Source organism: Martes martes, assembly GCF_963455335.1.
Source record: "Martes martes genome assembly, chromosome: 3".
Lineage (NCBI taxonomy): Eukaryota > Metazoa > Chordata > Mammalia > Carnivora > Mustelidae > Martes > Martes martes.
The window spans coordinates 171,991,744-172,017,970 of NC_137890.1; the positions used below are offsets into that span (position 1 = coordinate 171,991,744).

The following is a 26,227-nucleotide window of genomic DNA, read 5'->3' on the forward strand; positions in this document are numbered from 1 at the left end:
GTCCAAATTTCTTCTTTTATAAGAATACCAGTTATGTTGGGTTAAGGGCCTACCCATAAGACCTTATTTAACCTTAACTATCTCTTTACAGTGCCTGTCTCTAAACACAGTCATATTCTGAGGTATGGGGGTTAGGGCTTCAAAATGTGAATTTGGAGGATCACAATCCAGCCCATATTAGGCCCCTTCCCATGCTTCTGCTTAACTCCATAGTTCCTTACTAGGATACTCACCTGTTAGGCTGGTGCCCTCTTCATTTTCCCTGATCCCATCAGTCCTTTTATTGTACAAATGAACTCTACCTCTGACACTCCTGTATCAATTGCTGTCAGGTTTTATATTCAGATATCTAATACATACATCAGGAATTATTTATTGTAATGAGAATGAGGTAAACTATGTGTATGAGTGTGTGTGTGTGTGTGTGTATGTAAAACATTTATAAATTTATAATTTTTATAATTGTAATAATATAATTATAATTTATAATATATAATTTTAATGTTAATAAATTTATAATTATAAATTTATAAATGTTTTACATACACACACACACACACATACACATACCACATATAGAGAATACCTATAGTGTTTGGGAGATTTAATAAGAGACCCTATCTTTTTCTCTAATATCATAGATATCAATTACTTAATACAAATTATATCAAGTGTTAGATAAGAATGTGGTAACTTGAAGCTTCACTGCTATGTTTTACTCAAATTCCTCAAATCAGACCATTTGGACATTGATTCTGACATAGAAAGAACCAGGACAGTGCTTCTCAAAGTGTATTTAGAAAAACTGCATTAACCAGAACTACTTGGGACACTTGTTAAACAATAAACATTCCTAGGATCAAGATAAACTTAATTAGAATTTCTTGATATGGGGCCCAGGAGTCTGCATCTAAACCCAACCTCATCAAATGACTCTTAAATACATGAAGCTAAAGAAAATTTGACTAGAATTTTTCTTCAGGCCTCCTCTTGGTGACAGAGACAGTCATATTGGTTTTAAGACAGCCCTTTCTCTCTTACTAAAAGGAACAAAATACTGTAATGCAATTGGTACAAGTTTTGATAATACAGAATTGAAGTATGAAGAAAGGTCAGTTTGCTAATGCCCTTCAAGAATAAAAAATTCTATCTGAAATGTATATAAATAAAATCTAACTTTTATATATTCCTTTTTCTATCAATTCTATTATTTAATATAGAACATATCTTAAAGCTGTTTTATATATTTTTCAAATGGTGTTTCTACAAAATGTACATTTTCAAAGTATTAAAAAAGGTTCTTTTTTTCTTTTTCCTTGTAATTTGAGGTATGTTATATAACCTCTCTTAAAAAATTAACTCTATGTCTGTCCAGTCTTGTCCTCATGGGATTTTGGCCCGTAGGACTCCCCATGGCTGTCTCCAGATTTCTCGCAGTAAACTCACAATGGCTGTGGGGCAGCCTTCCAGTCCCCAACTACCTGGCATGGAGCCCACAGAATGTACAACTGCAGAATCTGGTTTAGAGACATCTTAGAAAAATGATACTATGTGAATGGAAAATACTTATACTCTCATGCATTTTAAAGGTCATAATTTACATCAGTATAAACATCATCAACTAGGAATAGGAATACATCTATAATGATTTATATTTATAACTGGATATAGATATTTCTACCAGGATAATTAATTTATATATATGATTTTCCATAGAATGGCATTGTTATTTCTGAAACAAAACTAGAGAGAATGTCACAAACCAGAGAGCATATGAGAGGTTAAAAAATAAAAAGCAGCTTTAGCTTAAAAAATCTGGGTAAGGAGGTAAGGCTATCATTCATATAATCCAGATCAAAAAAGGCAAATAAATATTGAAGGACAAGAAGAGATGTTTCTGCTCAAATGATCAAGATCAAGACTACCTTTAATACAACAAAGTTTCATCTAATTTCTTAACTGTTCCTCTCTAGTCATTGAGACAAGATTTTTCAGATTGCTGTTTTCACTTTAGAAAATGCCTAAACTGCTAAATTCTGGTTAGATGTTACCAATGGGGAATAATGGATAAGTAGTTTGTTTCTTTCTTCAAAGCCATCTAGGAACCCTGTGCAGCCCCACCGCCAGCCTAGTTACCATCCAGAGAGGAGCTGCAGCTGCCAGCCTGTCACCATCACCACAACCGCGAGCAGCAGGGCTGGGACTCAGCAGCCAATTGCACCCTCAGTACTGCCCACAGCAAGCCCGTCACCACCCGCAGCCAAGCAGGGAAGAGAGGCCAGGGCAGCCCCACATAGGCGACACCTACCATAGTAGGGCAGAAGGTCATCACAATAAAGGTTTTGGTAACAGTAAAATAGTTCAATGTAAGACATAGATATGGTTTCATTAATATGAATGATACCAAGGAAGATGTATTCATGCATCTGACTGCCAAAACTTCACAGTGTAGGAGATGGAGAGACTGTGGCGTTTGATGTTGTTGAAGGAGAAAAGGGTGTGAAGGCAACAAATGTGACAGGCCCTGGTCGAGTTTAGTCCAAGGTAGTAAATATGCAGCAGACTGTAACAATTACAGATACTCTCAAGGCAGGGGTCCCCAAAATTCCCAGCAGAATTGCCAGAATAGTGAGAGTGGGGAAGAAAGTGGGATTGGAAAGTGCTCCAGAAAGCCAGGCCTAACAGCACTGGCCCTACAGCAGGGTCACTTTCCACCTTACTGTATGCAGAGACCTTGTGGGCTTGGACCAGTCTTCCAACTTGCTGTGCAGGGAGAGTTGATGGGAGTTGCTGACAACCAGAGTGCAAGAGAACAAGGTAGACCAGTGAGACAGAATATGCATTGGGATTGTAGACCATACTCCACAAGCATCCTTCCCGCCAAAGACAGCCTAGGTAGGACAGGAATGAGGAGGGTAAGGAAAATCAAGACAAGATCCAAGGTTAGCAGTTACCTCAATGTCAGTATCGACACTGAAATTCAATTACCAACATAGACACCAAGAAAACCCTAAACCACAAGATGGCAAAGAGACAAAGCAGCCAATCCACCAGCTGAGACTTCATCCCCTCCCGAGGCTTACCATCTGTACTATCATCTGCTTTAGTCATACAGCAAGAAGAAATGAAATTCCAGCAGTAAGAAATGAACAAAATATTCAAGCTGAAGACCTTAAGTGCTTGCTTTTTGCCCACTGACCAGATAAAAAGAACTATCCTCATTATCTATGCAGCATGGGTTTTAATTATTTTTACCTAGACATCTTCTTTTGGCAACTACAAAAAAAAAATTTTTTTTTAAAGCCTGGTTTTTCTCCATACACCTTTAAAGGTTTTTAAATTGCTTCATACATGCTCAAGTTGAGATTTTTAAGAACACCATTTTTAATTTGTAATAAAAAAAATTTACAACTTGACTTTTTTCCAAAAAATCAACAAATGGCAAGCACCTGTTAATAAGTCTTAAAAAAAAAAAAAAAGCCATGTATCAAGTTGTCCAGGGCTGGTAGTGACTTCGGGAACCTCAGTAAGCAGTTCATATTGATGGAGAAACTATAGCTTGGCAGCAGAAAGAAAAGACAAATTGTTACTTATGAACCATAGTGACTAAAGGGGTATTTACAGAATTTCTCAAAATTATTTTATTACTTAGAAGATTGTGTTTAGAACAATTTCTAGAATTTTTAGTGCTTATAAAGTAAAAATTATACAAATGTAAGGATTGTTATTATTTACTTGATGGTACCTTTTTTTTGAAAGAAATTAGAAAACATCAGAAAAAGAAACGTTGACATGAAATAGAAGACACAGAAGACGAGACTCCAAGAAGTAAGTCAATATATCTTCTGCTCAGAAAATAGGACAAGAGGGATGCCTGGGTGGCTCAGTCGGTTAAGCCGCTGCCTTCCGCTCAAGTCATGATCCCGGGATCCTGGGATCGAGTCCCGCATCGGGCTCCTTGTCCAGCAGGGAGCCTGCTTCTCTCTCTACCTCTGCCTGCCACTCTGCCTGCTTGTCCTCTCTCTCTGGCAAATAAATAAATAAAATATTAAAAAAAGAAAATAGGACAAGAATATGTCATAATTCTTATCTACATGGAGTTAGGGACTAAAAAACAGAGAAGTATAATGGTGGTTTACATTCAGATAAGGAGTACATATATCTAGAACTTTGATTTACTGTAATAAAAATAAGAGATTCTTATGTGTATACAAATATGTCTATCACATGGCGATAATCTATGTCAGTATTGTACATATATAAACAATCTCCATTGTTTTCTAATTTTCAAATGGACTTAATAAAAATCTCAATTCTGTCTCTGAGAGCATGGATAATATCAATTATCTAAGCAACTAGGCCACTGCATTGTTTCTTCAGATGAATGAAACTCCTGGTATGAAGCCTGTAATTTATCCTAACACAGACCAGTACTGCAACCAGGTAAATGAATGGTTCTAACCCCATGCTCTAAATGATCAGGCTATTCCTCCCACTTCCATTACACTACTTTTTCCTTCAGCTATTACCCATTCAATCCTTAATATTTTAGAAAATAGAAAAATACAAAAAGTCACATCAAATTGCTGAAAGGAAGGAATGAAAGCACCTGCTCTACAATGCATTAACTCCTGTCTTAGTCTGTTTGGGCTGCTATAACAAAGTACCACAGGTTTGGCTGCCTTTGGTGTACCAGACTGCTCTCTCTACTTGGAGCTTTTTTTTTTTTTTTTAAATGTTGTTTAGTAAAGCTTCATACTAGGTAAGATCTCTGATTCTTGTTAAGTCTGATTAGAAAATCCATTCTTTTATGTTAGCTGACTGCCCTCAAGAGATTTTTCTGTTAACAAGTATAGATTTTAAGACTTTTTAAAAAACTCACTATATTAACAAAGTAAAAAGAGGCTGCATTTCTTCATAACTGCTCTCTAACAAAAGTGGATATGAAGGTCTGTTTTATTGCTGAGCACTTTGATGGACTGGGATAGATCAATTTAGAGGAGAAACTTAGAAGTCCTGAATCTACACATTCACTGCATAACAGTGAACATTGATTAGTAATGATCAATTCAAAGTGATATCATGATAAACATATTAAGTTTTATAATCTTACTAAATAAAAAATTTAGTAAGGGCTAATTTTGGGGGGGTCGTCCAAGCAATAATTAATAGATAGATAGGTAGATAGATAGCAAAAGCAAGATAATTAGTTGGTATCAGACTTCTAAAAAACTGTTTACAAAATAATGTACAGTAGAGCAGCATTTTAAATAATCCAAGGAAAGAAAATGTAAATCATGGATTTTATAGTCAGCTAAGTTTTCATTCAATGATCAATAGTAAAAAACAGTTTTAAATACAGAATCCAACTAAGAGATGAATTGGAACATTTCAGCAATAGGATAACTGGTGAGCTTTTTAATATATTGTAGGTTTAACACTAAAAGGTGAGGTGGATGGTGAAATAATGTTTTATGATATGCACTACATAATACGTGTTGTATGTTCTGACAGAGTAGAAAATTGCAACTAAAAATGACAGGAGAAGGGTGCCTGGGTGGCTCAGTGGGTTAAGCCTCTGCCTTCAGCTCAGGTCATGGTCTCAGGGTCCAGGGATTGAGCCCCGCATTGGGCTTTCTGCTCAGTGGGGAGCCTGCTTCCCCCGTCCCTCTGCCTGCCTCTCTGCCTGCCTCTCTGCCTACTTGTGACCTCTCTCTGTCAAATAAGTAAATAAAATCTTTAAAAAAATGACAGGAGAAGGGAATAGGTAGAGGGAAGTTATTATTGCGTAGGCACCAGTATGGAGTTAAAAGCATGTCATTAAAACCGCAATGTAGTAACATGGTAAAAAAAAAAAAAAAAGAAAGAAAGAAAGCAATCAGGGAAACAAAAGAGTTTTAAAAATAAGTAAAAAGTTAGTCCACAGAATGAAATACAGTCCTTCTTAAACACTAAAAGAATTTTTTTTAAAAAGAGCCCCAAACCATTTCACATAGAATAATATAGCAAATACAATATACAGAGTAATTATTACATAAAATAATATGAGAGTTGCAATTAAACATTTCACATATCAATAAATGTGAATGAATGACTTAACTCATCTATTAAAAGGAAACAATTTTCAATTTGGCAAAGCAAAACCCAAATGTATTCTGTATGAAAGACACATGCTTAAAATATTTTGGAAAAGCTAAATATAAAGAGATGGGCAAAGACAGACCAGGCTTCTAGAAATAATAATAAAGCAAACCAATAATAATATCAAATAAAATAAACTTCAAACTAAACTGTGTTAAATATGACAGAATTATTGTTTTTAATGCTAAAACACTCAGTTCACAGCAAATACCTAACAATTGGGAATATCTATGCACCAAAATAATACAGTAATACCTTTGTAAGTGAAAACTACAAGAGGTATAAAAAGACATAGAAAAAAACATATTGACCTTAGGTAATGTTAATACATCAGAATAAGTGACACAAGGACAGGATACAGAAGTCCTACAGAACCTAACCAGTAAAGTAGAAATTTATATCCTAACAAATTGTGATTATACCTTCTCAGACACTCATGGGACAATCATAAAATCTGATAATATATTAAGTCACAAAAAATGAATTTCATAATTAAAAATGCTGCAAGTAAAATTTTAATGCATAAAAAACTAGAAATTATTTAAGATAATAAAGACTAAAAGATTATTTTAACTAGAAGTGATGTTTACTAAACAATTCTTGAGTGAATATGGAAATACAAAATAAAATTAAAGAACATATTAAAAAGAATAAAAATGAAAACAGTAAGACACATGTACGAATGTGTGTGTATATGTGTGTGTATATATATATATATAAAAAATAATGTGTGAGACACAAAGAAGCAGTAAAATAAATTATATAACCTTAAACACTATCAAAGAATATGCTTAAATTAATGTTAAATTTTCTGCTTAAAAATCTAGAAATATGAAAAAGGAAACTAAACCAACAGAAAACACAAAGAAGGTAAATAGAATTTAATGCAGTCCTGACTCTAAGAATGTTAATGTTTCACAGACTCAAAAGAAAAAGAAGAAAAGAAATTAATAAAACAAATAAGGAAGGGTAGAAAATCCTACTACTGAACACAAAGAAATGACTCAGCATATTTCAAATAAATAACATTTGAATAAGTAACACCAACTATTGTGAGATGGGGAACATCTAACTCAAATAACTTAAACATGGTAGGGTAGTAGTTGGACTATATGCCTTCAGGCTAACGATAGAGCTCTAAACAAATATTGAATGCTAATTATTAGTAGGCTTCCTTTCTTAGACACCTGGGTTAGTAATAGTGAAACTGTTTTCTCTGCATTATAAGATTGAACATATAAGTAAATACATTATGGATAACTGGGGCTGTGTTTGTCATTGGCAAGCAGGAGAGTTTTAGACATGGAAAAGGAGGAAAATAGAATGAATTCTGTCATGGGATTGGAATTAGAGGTGTCAGTGTAAATCCATAATTTTTAATATATCTAGTTTAATGTGTGTATGTGTTCGTGTGTGCATATATTCATCTTTGTATCTATTTCTAGCTTGGTTTACTGAGAAGGACTAGGTGCAATGACTCCACCCCCCTCATAGTCATGACAACAAGTAGAACCCAAATCTTGATCTCTAATAGCATTCTCCATTAAATGTAACCAGGGCTTCTAGAAGAAAAGGCTGATTCCAGTGTTACAGCAAGAAAAGTATAAGATGAGCCTGAAATCTCTTGTGTTAAAACTGAGGGAGGTGCTCAGAGAATAATATGGACATGTCAAAAGGACACTTTAGCCACCACAGAGGAACTTTCATTAGCCAAGAATGTAACAATTTGAATGTTAAAATAATGGCATAAAAATATAACTCATTGCATGAAAGAGAATATTTGAATTCACATTGATATAAATTTTCAAAAAATGAGGGAGGAAGGGAAAATTCTTCCTTTCAGCAAAAAACCCACTGATAAATGAAGAAATGATGGCATTAGGAAATCACCATCAACAACCATCATAATAATAATCAATGAAAGTGAGAATTATCGGTGGATGCTAAAATGAGTAAGTGAATTTTTTAGAAGACATGGAATATTTACAGTCTCAAAGTAACAAGATAATTATTAATTACAAAGTGAAATAATCAGCTCCATAGTCAAAAGACTTAACAGAGTCCAAATGATCAAAATTAACAACACCAGTAATGATACAGATCAACAATATGTGCCTCCTGATATAATTTCCTGAAAAGATCATTATGTCTGAGGTATTCCTGTTCAAGTTTCATAAGCTGAATCTAATCAAGAAGAAATGTAAGACAAACCCAAATTGAGGGACACTCTATGAATAACTGGGTTGTAATTGTTCCAAAATGTCAATGTTATGACACACAAAGAAAGAATGAGAAACTATTCCAGATGAAAAGGAACTAAAAACACAATGGAATGAGAACACATGATCCTAAATTTTCTTTTGTTATAAAGGCATTGGTGCAGTTGGACAAATTTGAATAACCTTTATAGATTAGATATTGCATCAATACCAACTTACCCATGTGGATAATTTCTCTATGGTTATGTAAAAGAATATCTGTGTTTTTAGGTATTACACAATAAAGTATTTGTGGGTTAAGGGATATTATGCCTACTATTAACTCTCAAATGTTTTGAAAAACAAATATGCATATGTATATTCAGAAAGAGGGAAGGGATAACGCAGTTCAGTACGATGTTAACAGATGGCAAACTTGGGTGAAGTGTATATTTTATTATTATTTTAACTTCTCAGGAGGACTGAAACTATGTCTAAATGAATGAATGAATGAATACATGAATAAAAGAATAAATAAAACTTTTCATCACCTTTCATCATTTCCCCTGCTACCATCTTGTTCAAAGTCTACCAAAGTATTCTGCCTAGATAGTTGTCTCTCTGTCCCCTTTCAGTCTATTCTCAGAAGGATAGTCCACGTAATCCTTTGAAAGTATAAATCAGATCATGTCACTGTTCTGCAGATAGGTATACTGAGGATGCTGGCCCTTTTGACACTGTACTGAAATAATGTGTTCACGTATCTTTTTCAATCACTAAACTGTAAATTTCATAAACTGTAAACGTAAAATATTGCATTTTACTATGCTTGCCCATATGCTTGCCCATAGTCCCTTGCCCATGCCTCCACACCCACCAGAGTAGTGACACTCCATAATGTTTATCTATCTGAAACTCTTTTCATGGCACAGAATGTGCTCCCTGTTGATATTATCTCTGATCTCTAAGTATGTAGTAGCATTCTGATCCTTTGCATAAAAGAAAAAAGGTGTCCTGTGTCATGGATATTTCTATTCCTGAGGCTTAGATTATGCCAGAAGAAGGAAAGTAAGGGACCGTCGAACATTTGCTCATTCATTTTCTTTATATCTCAACTTTGCCAAACCAGAAACCCTTGTTATACCCTCCAAGTACATTAACATAAAAAATTAATATAGACTTATGGATGTTATTTTATTTTTGTCTTTTCTAAATTCCTCATTTTCTTATAACTTTAGAATTTGATTTTTATCAAGGGCTTACAACATGTAATATCCCTGGACTTCATCAAACTGTGAATCTAGTTGTGCTTTCCAGATGACTGTGGCACTTTAAATTCTCCCTAGCTTTGCTCTAGATGGTAGAAACACATCATTCTCTGGCAAAGTGTCCTTTTTTCTCTAAACTGGCCCAGGCTCCAAGCAGCTATATTCCTGCTTCTCTGTTACTGATACAAGTGATTGTTATATCTCCTCAATATGCCCATAAATTTTCAGCTCCCTATTATTAATTCTGTATTTCATGGCTGTGTTCACTTGTAACTATTGACAAAAATGATTAATTATGGAAGTAGCAACAGATTCACCATTTGTAAAATATATGCTAACACTAACAGTGTATTTGGGAGGGGAACATATAGAGCTAACTCTTGAAGATTCTGTTTCTATGATGCTGGACAAAATGAGGCACATATGGGCCAAGAAGGGTAGATTAAAGCCAAAAAGGCCACTAATCACCCTTGCTTAATTTCTGTGGAATATTCCTGGACGCTTTGCTCTGTCTATCAGACATGAGCAACTTGATTCAGGGGTTTCCACTTGGCTTGGTATGGGTCTTCCCACTCAGCACACTCTGAGACAAATACTTTGAAGGTTATTTACTGGGGATGTGAATTCAGAAGGCACACACAAGGGAGTGGGAAAAGTGAAACAAAGAAGGGAGAAAACAATAAAGGGCATGTTATGGGTACACTGTGAGGAGTTAGGACTAGGACCCTGAGGTCCCACTGAGGACCCTATGAAGAACCATATAAAATACGCTTCACAATTGTCCCACTGGGAGACAGGTATATTAAACTATTTATCCACTGACTTCCATTTGTCCCCCAGAGATATGGACTTGAGCGCAGGAAACTGTGGCATCTAAGAAAAACCCCTAGAGAAGGAAACCTCAGAGAGATGAAGATGGAGCCCTTGAGATAGGAAGTTGATAATGGCCCTGGGAACTGTCCAGCAAGGCTGCAGGTGACCATGAGGTTATGGGATCAATGGCATCTGCTACAGTCTCCTAGCTTTATTTTACCAGCTGACCCAGTATAGATGCATCACTTCTGAACGCAGAGCCAAAAATACTGGCAAAATCAAATTCACTTGCAAAGTATAAGTCATTGATTGAAATCTTTGTATTTCTAGTACTGATTTCAGACTTCAAATTCATAATCACAGCACTTCTTTATGTAATACATGTAAAATAATACACAAATTGACAAAGCTTATTTGCAAGGTCAATCTATAATTCTAAAATAATAAATAAAAATAAATGTATTATCAATATATTATATGTTTTTCTTTTATTTTTCCTTTTTGAGTAACTAATTTGTTTCCTCTTTGAAGAGTTTGGATTAGGAGGGAAAGGCTAGAATGAGGTATGAGTGAGTCTTGTTTGTGGGGCATTTCCACATTTTCCAAGCTCCTGTTCATTTTCTCTTCTCATTCTTTTCCTTTTTGTGTGTTCATATGTATGTGTTTTTTTCTTTTTTTAAACTACGTCGTCCTTTCTGCTATCAGTCTACTCCAAGCTGCTGCCATCTTTTGCATAGGTGGAGTACAATAGCCACACATGATATTTTTGCATCTACCACTGCTTTTTCCTCTCCATAACCTTTAGACTAACAAAAGGTAAAATTTTTTTTTTTTTTTTGCTCAAAACTCCCTAATAGCTTCCAATTTCACCCTGAGTAAAGACTGAACTCATCAAAATGACTTACAAGATTATGTAACTTGCCCCCACTTCCTGCCCACCAACACTTCTCTGGCTTCATTTCATATTTTCAAAATTGCTGTTCCCATTACTCACCCACCCAAGTTACTCCCAGCTTGTTCCTCAAGGCCACACTGGACATGCTCCCACCCCAGGGTTTTTGTACTTACATTTCTTTCTCTGGAATACTTTTCCTCCAGATATCTACAGGGCTCCCTCCCTATCTTCTTTAGGCTTTTGTTCAAATTATATCTTAATTGCTATTGCAATAACCCTCTTCCCCACCAGTCAAATATTTCTTATTTCTGATTTTTTCCCTCTACAACATGTATCATCATCTAACATACTAGTTTTCCTTCTCATTTATATTTTTATTTGCCTCCCTCCAAAAATTTTCCCCACAGCAGAGATTTTTATCTGTTTTATTTTTATATTTTAATTACTACATCTATAGAACTTAGAATAGTGCTTGCTGAATAATAGGCATTTAATACTTATATATTTATTGAGCATATTACAAGTAGATTTTGGGGTGTTTATATCTATGTACATGACTTTTTTTAAGTAACAAAATTCCTTTTCACATAAATATAGAAATAATAAAATTATCCAGGATACCAGAAAAAGAAATTTCAGTTTCACTGCATCAGAGATATAGAGAATTCTTATTGAAGAATACCCTTTAATATATTCTAACTTTATCAAATGCACATTAAATTAAAATCTTGGTTTGAGACACTTGATATGAAATTATAATTGGATATCAAGATATGTGTAGTATCCACAAAGATGCAGAAAGAGACTAAAGCATGTAAATGCTTTAAAAAGTACTAATGGACAACCTAATGCTTATTTGCTAAGCTGAGAATCCTATTCAGGCTTTAGCATATCAGGATGTATAGTGAGTGACTAAAAAGGCAAAGAAGATATTTCCTGCATTTCTCACCATTTGCCCACTGACCCCTAGCCCTATGGTCTTTATAAACTAAGACATTTGATAGAAATGTGAGTCAAACCCCATTAGCCAATACAAGATGTACAATATGTAACTTCTCTCTTGGCATTGCATGCCATATTCCTCACTAACTCACCATCATTTTCTACAGTCAGGTACTACAAACTCCACAGAATAACTGCTGAAAATAATGGGAAGACATGCCTGGTTCAGTGTAATCTGAGAACTGAAGTACAATAGTGTGCTAGTTCCCTTGATCTCACACCATCATCCAACTATAGGCAGATGCTACAAATCCCAGAAAACAGCTGGGAAGAAAGTAGGAAACTCGAAGGTGATATTAGAATTAATTACGTATAATATATACAACTAATATATGTATAATAATAAATATACACATATAGTGTAATACATATATTTATAACATAAAATATATACAATATGATGTACAATTACATATGCTATGTATAATACTTAGTTAACTTAAAGAACACACTTAATCATTAATTGTACCATTAAGAGAATCATAATAAATTCCAAGAAGCACTAATTTCCAAAGACAAAGGAAGAAAAATTTAAATAACTGAAATTTAGCCAAAATAATTGACTAGTTTGAATTTAAAACAAAGAACCCAGTTAACCAAACTAAATTTTTAAAAATTGCCCAAAATTCTATGTCAGATAATTTAAACATCAGTTCCAGAATATGTAGAAATAAATGTCAGTGGTAGCCTGCATATCAAACATGTTTAATAAATATATAAGACATTTCAATGGTCCTAATATTTATATATTAAAACATTGACAAGACAATTTTAGCCTATCTAATTCGTAAAATCAAAGTGACAAGAGTGTGGAAAATTAAGCACATTCATGGAGTGCTGGAGGGAATACATAAGTAGTTATGGTTGACTTTTTATAGAGTCTTTGTCGAAATGATTTAAATCCTTTCTTAAAATGTAGATTACAATGCCGATAAATATATATCAAGGAGATGAGATGATGACTGTGAAAAAAGGCACCTGCAAGGATGTTTTCTTAAGTTTTGTTCAGAGTACAAAATACTTAAGAAACAATCCAATCATCTTTTAGTAAGAGAATGTCCAAGCAAACAGTGATGCATCTATTTAATTAATTATAACGCATACATGAGAATGAGAATATATACGTATTTATATTTAAAATATTCAAGATATATTACTGAGTGAAGACTAATTAACATGTATTATTAGGTATGGCACAATGCTACTATGATGACTATAGGAATTAATTTAAGCAGTATCTGAAGAATTTAAAAATCTGAAATGTTATAATAGGAGAATTTTACCAGTAGTTATCTTTAGGGTTGTTTTTAATATTTTTAAAAGTCCACATTTTCTACATTGAGCAATATTTTACTTGTGTAACAAAGAAAAAAGATTAAAAAGCAAGAACTGGGTGATGGGTATTAAGGAGGGGATGTGTGGTGATGAGCACTGGGTGATATAAGCAACTAATGAATCATTGAACACTACATCAAAAACTAATGATGTACTATATGTTGTCTAACTGAACATAATAATAAAAATTAAATTAATAATAAAAAAAGAACTGATTGAACAGTGGCATGACCCCTCCTTGAAGTAGATGAAACTTTAACCAGATACCCAAAGTCCAAAGATATCCAGCCTTTAGATAGATAGGGATTTGGAAATCAGCAACAACAGACCAAAATGGGGAAAGGCTGAAAGGAAAAAAATGAGAACGAAGCTGATTCCTTTAACAAGACTCAAAGAGATTTCCCTTTTGGAATCAAGCATTTATGTTCTATACTACATAGTTAGGATCTGTTTCATAGCTCTATTTTCTCTTTCTTTGATTGAGTTGTCAATCTTTCTTCAGTTTCATATTTCATAGTAATTTTTAATTTTAGTTTAATACCTAGTAAGCTAGTTTTTCTTATCAATCTTTGTTGTTGTTTTCTCAGTTTTATCAATTGCTCCTCCAGATATAAAGGTTAGAATCACTTTGTCAATTTCCCAAAGCACCCAAAGCAAAAAGGTTATCAGGATCTTCCTTAGAATTTCATTAAACCTATATATTAGTTTATAAAGAAGTTAAGTGGTATATTTGTCTCTTTTGAACAAAGAACTTGGCATGTCCTTACATGTATGTCAACATTTATTTACTTATTATTATGAAGTTTTATTCTTACATATTACACAAAATGTTTGTTTATAGAGTATATTTTTTGTTTATGTGGTGAATTTGCATTTTTAACTTTCATTTTTGTATTTCCAGCAGAAAGGACACTTACTGACTTTTTTATTTAATTGTGTCGGGCTACCTTTATGACATTTTAATGAGTTCTAAGACTCTGAGTTGGTTCTTGGTTCTTCGGGATTTTCTAAACAGGTTATTGGGAATAATTATCTTTTAATCTCTCTCTCTCTAGATTTTTTCTACATTACTAAAATAGTAAAATGATAAATAATAGTGAGGCAAAGGCTAAACAGGTCTTAGTATGCTTTGCTAATGACTTTCCAAAGAAGCAGGTTTTAGATCAACAAATTCTGTTTTTTCATCCCCCATTAAATTATTCTTTAGTCTTTATTATTTTTTAACTGATATTTTGGTTAATTTCATTGTATTATTCCTATTATTGTAAAGTGACTATTTATTTTTAGGCTTTCTGAAACAGTAATAAAATCATTTAACACTATGACTTTCTCCTAAGTATGTTTTTGGTTGTTGCTCATAAATTTTATCATAAAGTGAACTCCTTATTTTAATTTTACAATGCTGGTACTCTTTGACTCATAAGTAAATTAGGAGGAACATACACATATATGCATGTTTAAGTATTAAATGTTTTTCTTTGGTTTATAGGCCTTCATAAGTACTATAATTCATAGGTTTCTTTTTATTGTTGATTTATGCTTCCTTATTACACTCATTCCTTATTACACTCATTCATCTCTAACCATTTGATATTATTTGGGTTTTAGGTGTGTATCCTTTAGGATTCATGAATGTAAGCAACAGAAATTTATTTTGCTAACTACTGCCCCTTCACTTCCCCAAAAAGAGAAAAAAATAGTTTGTTAAAAAAAAAAAAAAAGGAACTAAAGGAAACTAAGTTACAGTAAACACTGTCAAATTCCCGAGAACATCTGGTTAAGACACTTCCTCTAAGTATGGACTCTCAGTAATATTTCAACCACAACCACATTCCTACTTGGTCCTCTGTCACTGCATTATTCTCTCCAAATTCAAAGTTCTAGATGGGCATGCCCATTTGCTAATTTTCCAGAAACCACAAAAACAAACTAACAAAAAAGAACAACAACAAACACAAACAAACAAACAAAAATAGACATTTCAGTCCTGCCTCATGATAAATTTCATATATTGCTAGTTTTTCCCCAGAAGAGAATATTTCTTGACTGCTAGGCAGTCAAATAAACAAATGCCCATTTTATTATATCTTTTACAGAATCTTATAATTTAATTTTTTTGTATGACTAAATTTGAAATGGTTTTGCTTTTAAGTATAGAATATATAAATACCACATAGGGAAGTATCTGAATTTATATAAGTGTACTAAGAATCCAGGTAATCTCTGTATGTGATGAAGAAAGTGAGGGGGGGGGCACACAAGGTGGGTTGTCTTTTTTTCCTAGTATTTTCTTCATTGAATGAAAGGCTTGAGTATAATTAATGGTCAAATAAATGATTATATGGAGTGTTCATGATTATCCATTAGAAATGCATTTTAATTAACTGTTAATTTTCTGGTTCTGTAGATCTACATAACAAGAGGTGTAGTTTTACCTTACACTGATCACAACCACAGTAGGATGCCAGAAACTCTTGCCAAAAAATGCTGCATTTAATTTCTAGTTTCATCAATGGTACCTAAAAATGATAATTAACATGTAGTGCTACAATGAATTCAAAGTTAAGACTATCTTGAAACACAGCCAAGTCATCATTACTGAAGCTTTAATGGGTTGAATGTATAAAAGAATAAATAACAAGTGACAAGCTTATTCCTAAGTAATTTCTATATGTTAAACTGAAATTAGGGGACTGCAAGCAAGATAGGTCAAATAAACATCATAGGGATGGTGGAATTACAAATTGATGCAATGAATTACAGTCACTGAGTTACTGAAAGCAACATCAACAGACAAAACACTGGCTAAAGCAATCTGCAATGGACTTGTTCAATTTCATTAAGCACCATTTAACTCATCAACCAAAGAGACAGAACTACAAATCATGAGAAGACTTGCTAGTAGCATTCTCAGCTACCAATCAAGGGAAAAATGACATCATTTTTTACTTCAAAATACATATTCCTAGTGTTAACACTGTGATTTAATTATTAGTTCTATTTAAAACAAAAATGTTAAACTTCACAGGTATTAAACATCATGTTTTATTACATACAACTAGAAAGTGACAGAATCTAGATTAAAACTCCAGTCTATCTGATTTAGGATTCTGTATTTTCTCTACAGTGTACTCAAGGCAGAAAGGGTAGAAGCAATCCACTGGGATTTCCTTCTGGTCAAACAGTCTATAAGTAAGGTGCCCTCAATAGTCTTACAGGATAACCCTGTATCTTATTCAATTCAAATAGGTCCAAAAATTTATTTTTTTTCCAAGAGACCACACCTAGGTTCTATCACATCTAAAAAAGATGATTATCTGTGCCTCTCCTTTGGCTTTAACTTTCCAACAATCATCTACCTATATAATTTCACTGGCAATCTGAACAAAAGTAAGAAATAGTCATTTAAGTTGTTCAAAAGAGGAATGTAAAAAATCTCCTTTTAACTTTGGCATGCATTGTAGGACTTCTACAAGGATACACGAGGATAACTAATTATGCTTTACCTTGCTTTTACCCTCACTCTTCCCTAAGAACGTACATTATGATAAAAGAGACAAGGTAATGAAGCTTAATTAGATTTAGAGGGTTTCCATTTTATTTGGGACACTACCCAACTCAGTGTCATAGACAGATATTTATAAATGTCTTTTAATAATCAGGTTTAATTAATGTCATCAAATAACATAGAGATAACAAGTAGCAGTAAAGGGACATGGCCTTCCATGTCAGAAGGAACAGGGTTGCAATCTTTTATTTTTTTTTTTTAAGATTTATTTGTTTGAGAGAGAAAGAGAGAGAGGAAGAGAGCGTGCAAGCAGGAGGGATAGATAAAGAGGGAGAGAGAATCTCAAGCCAACTGTGCTGAATGCGGAGCTTACTGCAGAGGTCTATCTCATGACACTGAATTCATGACCAGAGCCAGAACCACAGGTCTGACCCTTAACAAGCTGTGCCACCCAGGCACCCCCAGGATTGCAATCTTAAGACCACCATTTAGCTGTGGACCTTTGAAAAACTTTTTTAACACCTCTGAACATCATTGCCTTCATCTATAACATGGTGAACATATTCTCTAACATGCAATATTATTTGTAATGTTCAAGCCATGTGTCTAAACTACCTGCCAGAATAAACACTAGTTATTTTTATGACAGCTATTACTAAGGAATACAAGAGGAAATGACCTATTTATATCTAAATGTCATACCTTCCTAGATGATAATATCTCTGCTAATAATATACTTTTAAAGTGATACAAATGACCTATTTCAGCAATGAAATAAAAATTGAGTAAGCATATGGGGAAAAGTTTTTTGAGATTTAGCTCCTGTTATTTTTATTCAAAGGACAAGTTTATAATACCTGGTATTTTTCTTTTGTATTGGTCCCTCCAATTGTAGAATGCAATCCAATCCAGACAATTCAATAGAAAAGACAAAAGTCAAGTGTTATTGAAAATATTTTTTCCTAAACAATTGGTTAGAGATTTTACTTACTGTTATCCCCACTTATATCACAACTTTATACATATTTATTGAATTAAATTTAAATGAACTACGTGAAGTATGAAGGAGTTATTTCTAACTCTTACAGAACTGAAATAATTGCATAAAACTACTCTATCAGTTACAATTAGAAACACATAGTGATTCATCATTGTTTCCACTGAAATATGACATTTTTTTCAAAGCCTGGAACCCACAATCGAAAGTCTGGTTTTTCCACTGATGGCCACTGCAATGCTATTTTTGTTAATTAAAAAAAGATAAGAGAAAATGAATGATATATTTGTAATATACATGCGGCAATGTCAGATTTTATGAGTCAGATTTTATGTGCTGTACAGAGAAAAAGAAATTCAGCATTTTATGAGTTAAATCAAAATCTTTTGAAATAATATTACACTAAATTAATGTATTTACTATATGATTGTTTTATTGTGTATTAAAATACTTATTTCTTATTTTTTATTTTTAGAAAATAGTTGATTTTTCAGGTAAAATGCTTTTCTGGTCTAAAAAGAAAAACATCCGATTAATGGTTTTTTCCCCTTCCCTCCCTTGCTTCCAACATCTACTGAGCACCTATTTATGCCAAAAATGGCAAAAGTAGAGAAGAAAGCTCAGAGTTACATGACAGACAAATATGAGTAAGTAAACAACTATAATATGATATATATCAGCTATTATAAGAATCTCTGAAATATATTAAGTTCTTATATCAGGCAAACTTCTCTAAGCATTTTATATGATTCCTCATTTAATCCCCATCACACTTTAATGTGATAGGTACTACTACCCTCCACATTTCACAAATGAGGAAATTGAGGCACAAAGATTTTAGACAATTATGGCAAAAGCCACAATGCTAATAAGGAGCAGAATTTGGGTTTGAATCCTCAGAATGTCTGTTTGCTACTACTGTCCTATACTATCTGATATAACCAAAGAGATAATTTAGGACATAAACCCAGGATTCTATAGAAACACAATTAAGTACATTTATTTTCTCAGACATATCTGTTGGTACCACATTGCTTGTATTTGACAACTTCTGATTAGTTTACAAGACCAATCAATCAACCTCAGGATGAGAAAAATGCCTAGGAAAATTTTAACAAAAATTTCTTTGCATAATTGGTGGATAAATTTGAAAATCCAGTATCCAAATTGATAGCTACAGACCATAATGCCTTTTTCCCTTGGAGTTTTGTATCTGTGAGGCATCATTTGCAGCTCTGATGGTTGCTAAGTCCAAGCAATAGATCTGACTTGTGAATTACTGAATTACTGTGGTAAGCCAATATTTTGGGAAATACAGGCAGAGGAAGTCATCTTTTCTCACTGAAATGTCATTTTAACACTATTGTAATTTTCAGTGAGACCCAACAAAAATACAATAGAGAGTTGAGGCTGGAGAACCAGCCTACTTCCTGATGCTGCCACTGGTCAGTTGGCTCATCTTGGGCAATACATTTTACCCTTCTAAGCCTTTGTTTTTTTCAATGTTTAATATAGACAATAATGGTAATTCCAGTAAGTATTACATAGATGGTGTAGGTGCAGTGATGGCACATAGGAAGTATCCAATCAGTGTGAGTCATCAAATCACCTCTTGGAATAGTGAGCTTTGATACAAAAAGCCAAAGGCATAGTTATATATAGCAACTACTACAGTATTTTAAAATAACTTGTCTTTATGTATATATATCTTTTTATCTTTATTACCACTGCCTAGTAATTAATAGACTATGTGTTCCCTGATGGCAGGGACTCTGTCACAATCAACAATCCTGAACCCAAGATGTTGTGTGGCAAAAAGATCTTCAATACTGATTGCTAAATGAATGTGCCTGAGGAATAAAACCTAGAGAGAGAAGGCGCAAGCTCTGCATTTACTTCCACAGTTTTAGCTTCCGAAAAATGATAGGCTCCTCTGAGAGTTCACGAGATCCCATCAAGGGAAACCAAGAGGTGTATGCAGGGTGCAGGTTGAACTATGGAGTTAACACAGGGCCAGGCATCAGACAGGACCTAACAGTATAACTTTTTGGTGAGTTCTTAGTTTTTCCACTTTACAGGAATTCAGTGATCAGTTACTGGATATTCTGGCTAAAGCTAAGTCAAGACAACATAGTATGGTGGATAAAAGCCTGCGGTTAGTCTAGGGGGCAAGGCGTAGCCACCAAAGGCAGTCCAGGCCATGAACTCTCTGTGCCCAATTCTTCACAAGAGACAAAATGTCAGCAGCTCTGACTGTTGCCAGCCCAGCTCTGAACAACTCAGAGATGTATCATTTATCCCATTCTATGTTTTACTATACAGTGAATGCATTCTTTAAAAAAAAAAACTTAAAAGCTTAATATTTTCGTTGGACTTGTGAATGATTAAAACCTCATTGCATTTATTTTAAATGGGGTTCCAAATCACTGATGTATGTTGGGAATTTTTTCATGTCCCTTTTTGAGAGGTCATTGTAAGTATTCATTAAATGTCCTATATTATACATCATTTTCTGGCAATGTAACAATCTTATTTTTCAATTTTAATAAAATAATTTCACTGTTTCATAACTTTAAGGGGAAAAATACTCTTTCTGCATGTAATTCTTTAAAACAGAACAAGTTCATGAGTTTTCAAACTGCAAGCTATTTAATAGCCTCCATTTGGTAATTATAGAGATTTATATCCCTCTCCTCATCTCCCACAGAATTCAGAGCTGAACTGTCCAGTTGACTTACAGACTGACTTAGAGGTCTCTACATTCATTATCTTTGACAATAAGCTGTTAGATTAGGTTAATGATTTAAGACTAGTATATGTTTGGAAATGGGAGAAAGAGGTTTAAAATTAATTTATAGGAATATAATCCACTGGTCATTTTCATGTTTCATCAAAAATATTTTAGAGGATGTCTCAGTAGTAATTGATCACATTGAGGTGACAAAATGGGCTGTCCTTGCTTTACTAAGAAGAGAGGGAAGCCATTCATCTCCTTTTAGTTTCAGACTTTCAGTGTAACCAGACAGTTTATCACTTACCAAGGAATTAACATAATCTAAAAGTTATAAAGAAGAAGAATACTGGCATACTACAGATGCAGTTCATGTTACAAGACCAAACAGTGCCATCCATATCAATAATGTCATATAGTTTTTACTCTTGGTAAAAACTATAGCTATCCTGCTTTTCTCTTTCAATAGCTCTTAATATTCAACTACAAAAATAAATTTCCCTTTTAACTCTTTCATGAACCATTGGGATGGTTCAGACAGTGAATAATTTCATATGATAGTCACAACATATAACATGTATTTTTAAAAAGCTATATATATATGTGTGTGTATATATATATATATACATATATATATTTATACATATATATAATTTAAATCTAGTTTTTTCAAGGTTTTCTTTATTTTATGTTTCAAATAAATGAGGTGGATATGAAACAAAATCACTAGGACTGTCTAATGGAAATTTAGTAACACTGAAAAAAATAAATTAAATTTAAAAAATTCTAATGTTGTCGTATATTATTTGTAGAATTTTATATTAATATTTTAGTTCATAACTTCATTGTCTAATTATTAATAAAATAAGTGAATTTCCCTTTGCTTTACATGCTAACTCTAAATTACATAATGCAAATTTAAATATTTTTTACTGTTTCAAAAATTTTTTCAGAAAATACACTCATCAAATGGTATTATTTCTAATCAATGATGCATTTACTATCATTTATGCACAACATTTCATTCACATCAAAATATTTTAGAGTCCTTTTCCTAGTATTAACTTACATTTATTTATTTATTTATTTATTTATTTAAGATTTATTTATTTATGTGACAGAGAGAGTGAGTGCATAAGCACATGAGCAAGGGTAAGAGTAGAGGGAGAAGGAGATAATCTCCAGTGGACTCCCCACTGAGCACGGATTCCAAGGCGGGGCTCGACTCATTTCAACCCTGAAATATGACCTGAGCCAAAATCAAGAGTCGGATGCTTAAACGACCGAGTCACCCAGAAGCCCCCTAGTATTAATTAATTTCATACCAGCATGCATAGTAATATAAATTTTAATTTGCCATTAAACCAACTTAATACATGTAATTATATTTATATGAACTACGAGATACTTTTGAGATTCACAACCTTTCTATGAATATACATTTAATCCAGTGCTATGCTAATGTATACTAAAGGCCCTGTTCTGGGTGAGTTTCTTTTTTCTGCTCTCAGAGATACCATGGGGAATAAGAACAATACAAACAGAGCTTGCAACATCAGGTAGGAAGGTTACCATCAGTACACAGCTCTGTGCATTTAAGACAGATACGTAGAGGCAGCTTCTCTTAACAAGAACAATTTTACTCCTAAGCATTAGTGCTTCAGTTTTTCATATGAGTGAAAATAAATAAGAGACATGTTTTCTGAGAACATTCAGTTATAGCACTTTTGGGGGGGGAAACCCTGAAATCAAGAGAAAATGAACATAAAATTTAGGTCACTGCTAAATTAATATTTTCTCTGTGGGTTTTCCTTTACCAATTGCTTTTATATGCACTTCACATCTAAGCATTTAGGCTAAATGCATTTGAAAATCTTTCTTTTCCATTGATGCTCCATTAGCAGGAGTGAACTCTGCTGCATCAGGATCTAAGCTACTTTAAAGCAAGGACGAGGCTGCGGGACCTATGTACTCAACAAAAGTCATTCTGATTTTATTAAGTCATGCCTGACACAGTTTTCCCCTAGTGCCTTTTGACTTCTGCTTCATCAGAAGTCTGAATTTCTGCAACATGTAAAGTTGGTGCCTAAGACATTTATAGTCTTTTTCTGTAATACGTGAACCTGAGGGACTTCTTGTTCTCTATTCATCCCAAATTAATTTGTCTCAAAACACTAAACTGGGCCTCCCATATTGAAATGGATTGCTATTCCCACTATTTGTATGTTCATCATCATATTCCTTTATTGATGTTAGTCATGTGTCTTTTATGGGAAGATAAATGGGAGAAATTATAAGTTGTATTTCTTTACTGACCCAGAAATCAGAAACTATGCATATTTCTTCTTTTTTGTATAGTCTCCTGGAGTCCTTTTTTCTTTGTTATCCTCATCAAATGTTGCTAAGAAAGGATATGGAGACCTTGTTTTGCATATCTTGGCATTTCTCAAATTACTAAAATCTGTGCTCAATAAGCCTCTATTGCTACATCTTCTCTTTCCTCCACCTTCAATCCCTTTCTCCTCCCCTGCTCTTTCCCTACACAAATAAGCCTGCTGTTTGCTATCTGAACAAAGAAGGACCCTTTGCTTTTATTTTGACCCTAGAGCTGTAGCCTTTTCTTCTCTTCATCTTCACATCCAAAGTGTTTGAAAATGAGTTTCCACCTTCTGTCTCCATTTAAAAAAATTTTTTTATTATGTTCAGTTAGCCAACATATAGTACCTCATTAGTTTTTTTGATGTACTGTTCAATGATCCATTAGTTGCATAAAACATGCAGTGTTTATCACAGCACACGCCCTCTTTAATACCCATCATTTCTTTACATCTGTTTCTCTGTTGAAGCAACAGTGAGTTAGGACTGTCTGGTTTTTCCACTGAAGGTCTCGTGACCCAAGAGATTCTTCAGTTTTGAACAAACTGACACAGCTTGTCACCTTACACACTTTCTCCTCCCATAATCTCTACCTCCAATCACTCTTCAAATTCTGAGAGTTGGGGCATCTGGGTGGCTTAGTCAGTTAAGCATCTGCCTCTGGCTCAGGTTAAGATCTCAGGCTCCTGGGATTGAGCCCTGTGTCTTGCTCCCTGCTCAGTGCAGAGTCTGCTTTTCCCTCTTCCTCTGCCCCTCCCCACAGCGTGTGTTCTCTCTCTCTCAAATAAATAAATAAAATACTTAAAAAAAAAATTCCAAGAGTTAAACCTCCTGACTTTAATCTATTCCCCCCAGTTTTTGTAAGTCTCCCAGTTCAAATTCCTATTCACTCACAGCCTGTTGTACCAGCTTCCTCAATAAAACTAACTCATTTACTCAACTACCATATTATATTAGTCTTACTTGAAGGCAAACTTTTTTTTTTAAGATTTTATTTATCTATTTATTTGTTAGAGAGAGAGAGAAAGAGAGCAAGAGCGAGCACAGGCAGACGGAGTGGCAGGCAGACACAGAGAGAGAGAAGCAGGCTCCTTGCCGAGCAAGGAGCCCAATGTGGGACTCGATCCCAGGATGCTGGGATCATGACCTGAGCCGAAGGCAGCTGCTTTAACCAACTGAGCCACCCAGGCATCCTTTAAAGGCAAATTTGATTATGCTACCCTGCTTCCTTCACATTCTAACAGTTTCCCTCTGAAACACTATAAAACTTGAGTCCGATATTTCATGATCTTGTCCTTGTCTATCTGTATATTCTTCCCTGCCATTTCTTTCTTCTTCCGTAAGCTCTATTCATGCATACCATTATTCCTAGAACATGTTATTGTAGCCTCATATTTCTATCGCTTTGTACGAGCCATTCCCAGAATCCACCCTTCTCAAAACTACCTGGTACATCTTACTTATCATCCACATCTCAGCTCAAGCACAAACTCCTCTCGGAAACCATCCATACTCTTTTAGGCAAATAACAGTTCTTGCTTTCCTCCTGTGCCTTATATGTTCTTCCATTTAAAAACATATCTCACTGCATTAAGATAATCTCTTGTTTCTCTTTGCTACAAGATCCTTAAGGGAAAGCAATATGTGTTCCCCTTTCATATTCCCTGTACCAGCAGAAATTCTATCTCAGTAAGTAATTGTTGAATCAATGTTTAATGAAGTAGTTGCATTATTTTTATAAGCCTTACAGTTAGGAGGCAGGGTAGATAGGAATACATTAAGATCTTATAAATAGGAACTTACTACCATTCTTGCACAATCACTTTATAAGATGTACCTCGTACCTAAAGAATGACCAAGAGTGATTACACTTATCAAAACCTAGAGAAAGGGCTAATAATTTACTTACTGTTCTTGCATCCCATACAGACAGGGACTTATCTGCAGAACCAGTGAGAAGAGTGTTGGAGCAAGGAAAAAACTCAATGCTGTTCACAGAATCTGTATGTCCATACAAAGTGTATCTGCATCTTTCGCTGTATAGAGAGAAATGAAGAGTTCACATTTCAGGAGTTAGCACCTAAATGTTTCCTATGCTATCTACACAGTGCTAATGAAGATAACCTGAGTATCTGAGGCATAAGGTAGTTTTATAAATGGCAAAAATGTACAAGAACCACATTTTAAAGGAAAATTCTATAGTCACCTTGTATCTTAAGCACTTTATAGAATTAGTAGCATAAAACTGACTAAATTTAAGTTTAATTTAAAGTCATTTGGTAAAGACATCTTTATACTGTGTCATTTACTCCTTCTCATGAAATGACTACATAAAAATTTTCCCCATCTAATAAAGGAATATGCTAAGAAAAGAAAATAATGAAATCCAATTTCATTTATAGAAAATTTACCTGCTATTTTCTAATGATTCCCAAAATACAAGTACAACACATTTCTTTAAAGGTTTATACTCCAAAACCCATTTTATTGAAATAATCATCTTTAACTAATAGGGCAAATTGTTCCAGAACAATAATTGTTCTCCATAGCTCATGGAGAGATAAAGAGAGATTTTACAGAAAAATAAGAATATATATTATTTAGTTAAAGGAGTAAATTATTCAGGGAGCTGGCTAGCTCACTTGGTTAAGTGTGTGACTTTTGATTTAGGCTCAGGTCATGATCTCAGGGTGGTGAGATGAGCTCTGCATCAGGCTCTACAGTGAGCATGATGCCTATTTAAGATTTTCTCTTTGCCCCTTCCCCCACTTGTGCACATATTCTTTCTCTCTCTCAAGAAAAAAAAAAAATAGTGAATTATTACATTAAGTTATATAGAATTTAACCATAAAACAAAACAAGCAGAATTAAAGGCATTGCTCAGTCAAATAAATATTTTATTATTATGAAATATCATTCTCTAAAAGACATCCTAACATTAAGAAAAATATTAAAATTATGTT

General features: G+C 33.9%; 1 protein-coding gene across 2 annotated transcripts in view; it reads right to left on the bottom strand.

Moving 5' to 3' along the window:
• The window catches only part of SPAG16 (sperm associated antigen 16), a gene marked incomplete at both ends in the record, with an annotated part of 1,046,083 nt that overhangs the window by 386,846 nt on the left and 633,010 nt on the right, over window positions 1–26,227 (bottom strand). For both annotated transcript variants that reach the window (XM_080799476.1, XM_080799475.1), the window contains one exon: window positions 25,174–25,300. In XM_080799476.1, coding sequence (XP_080655602.1) covers window positions 25,174–25,300 — 127 coding nt within the window. The remainder of the gene's footprint in view (window positions 1–25,173; window positions 25,301–26,227) is intronic.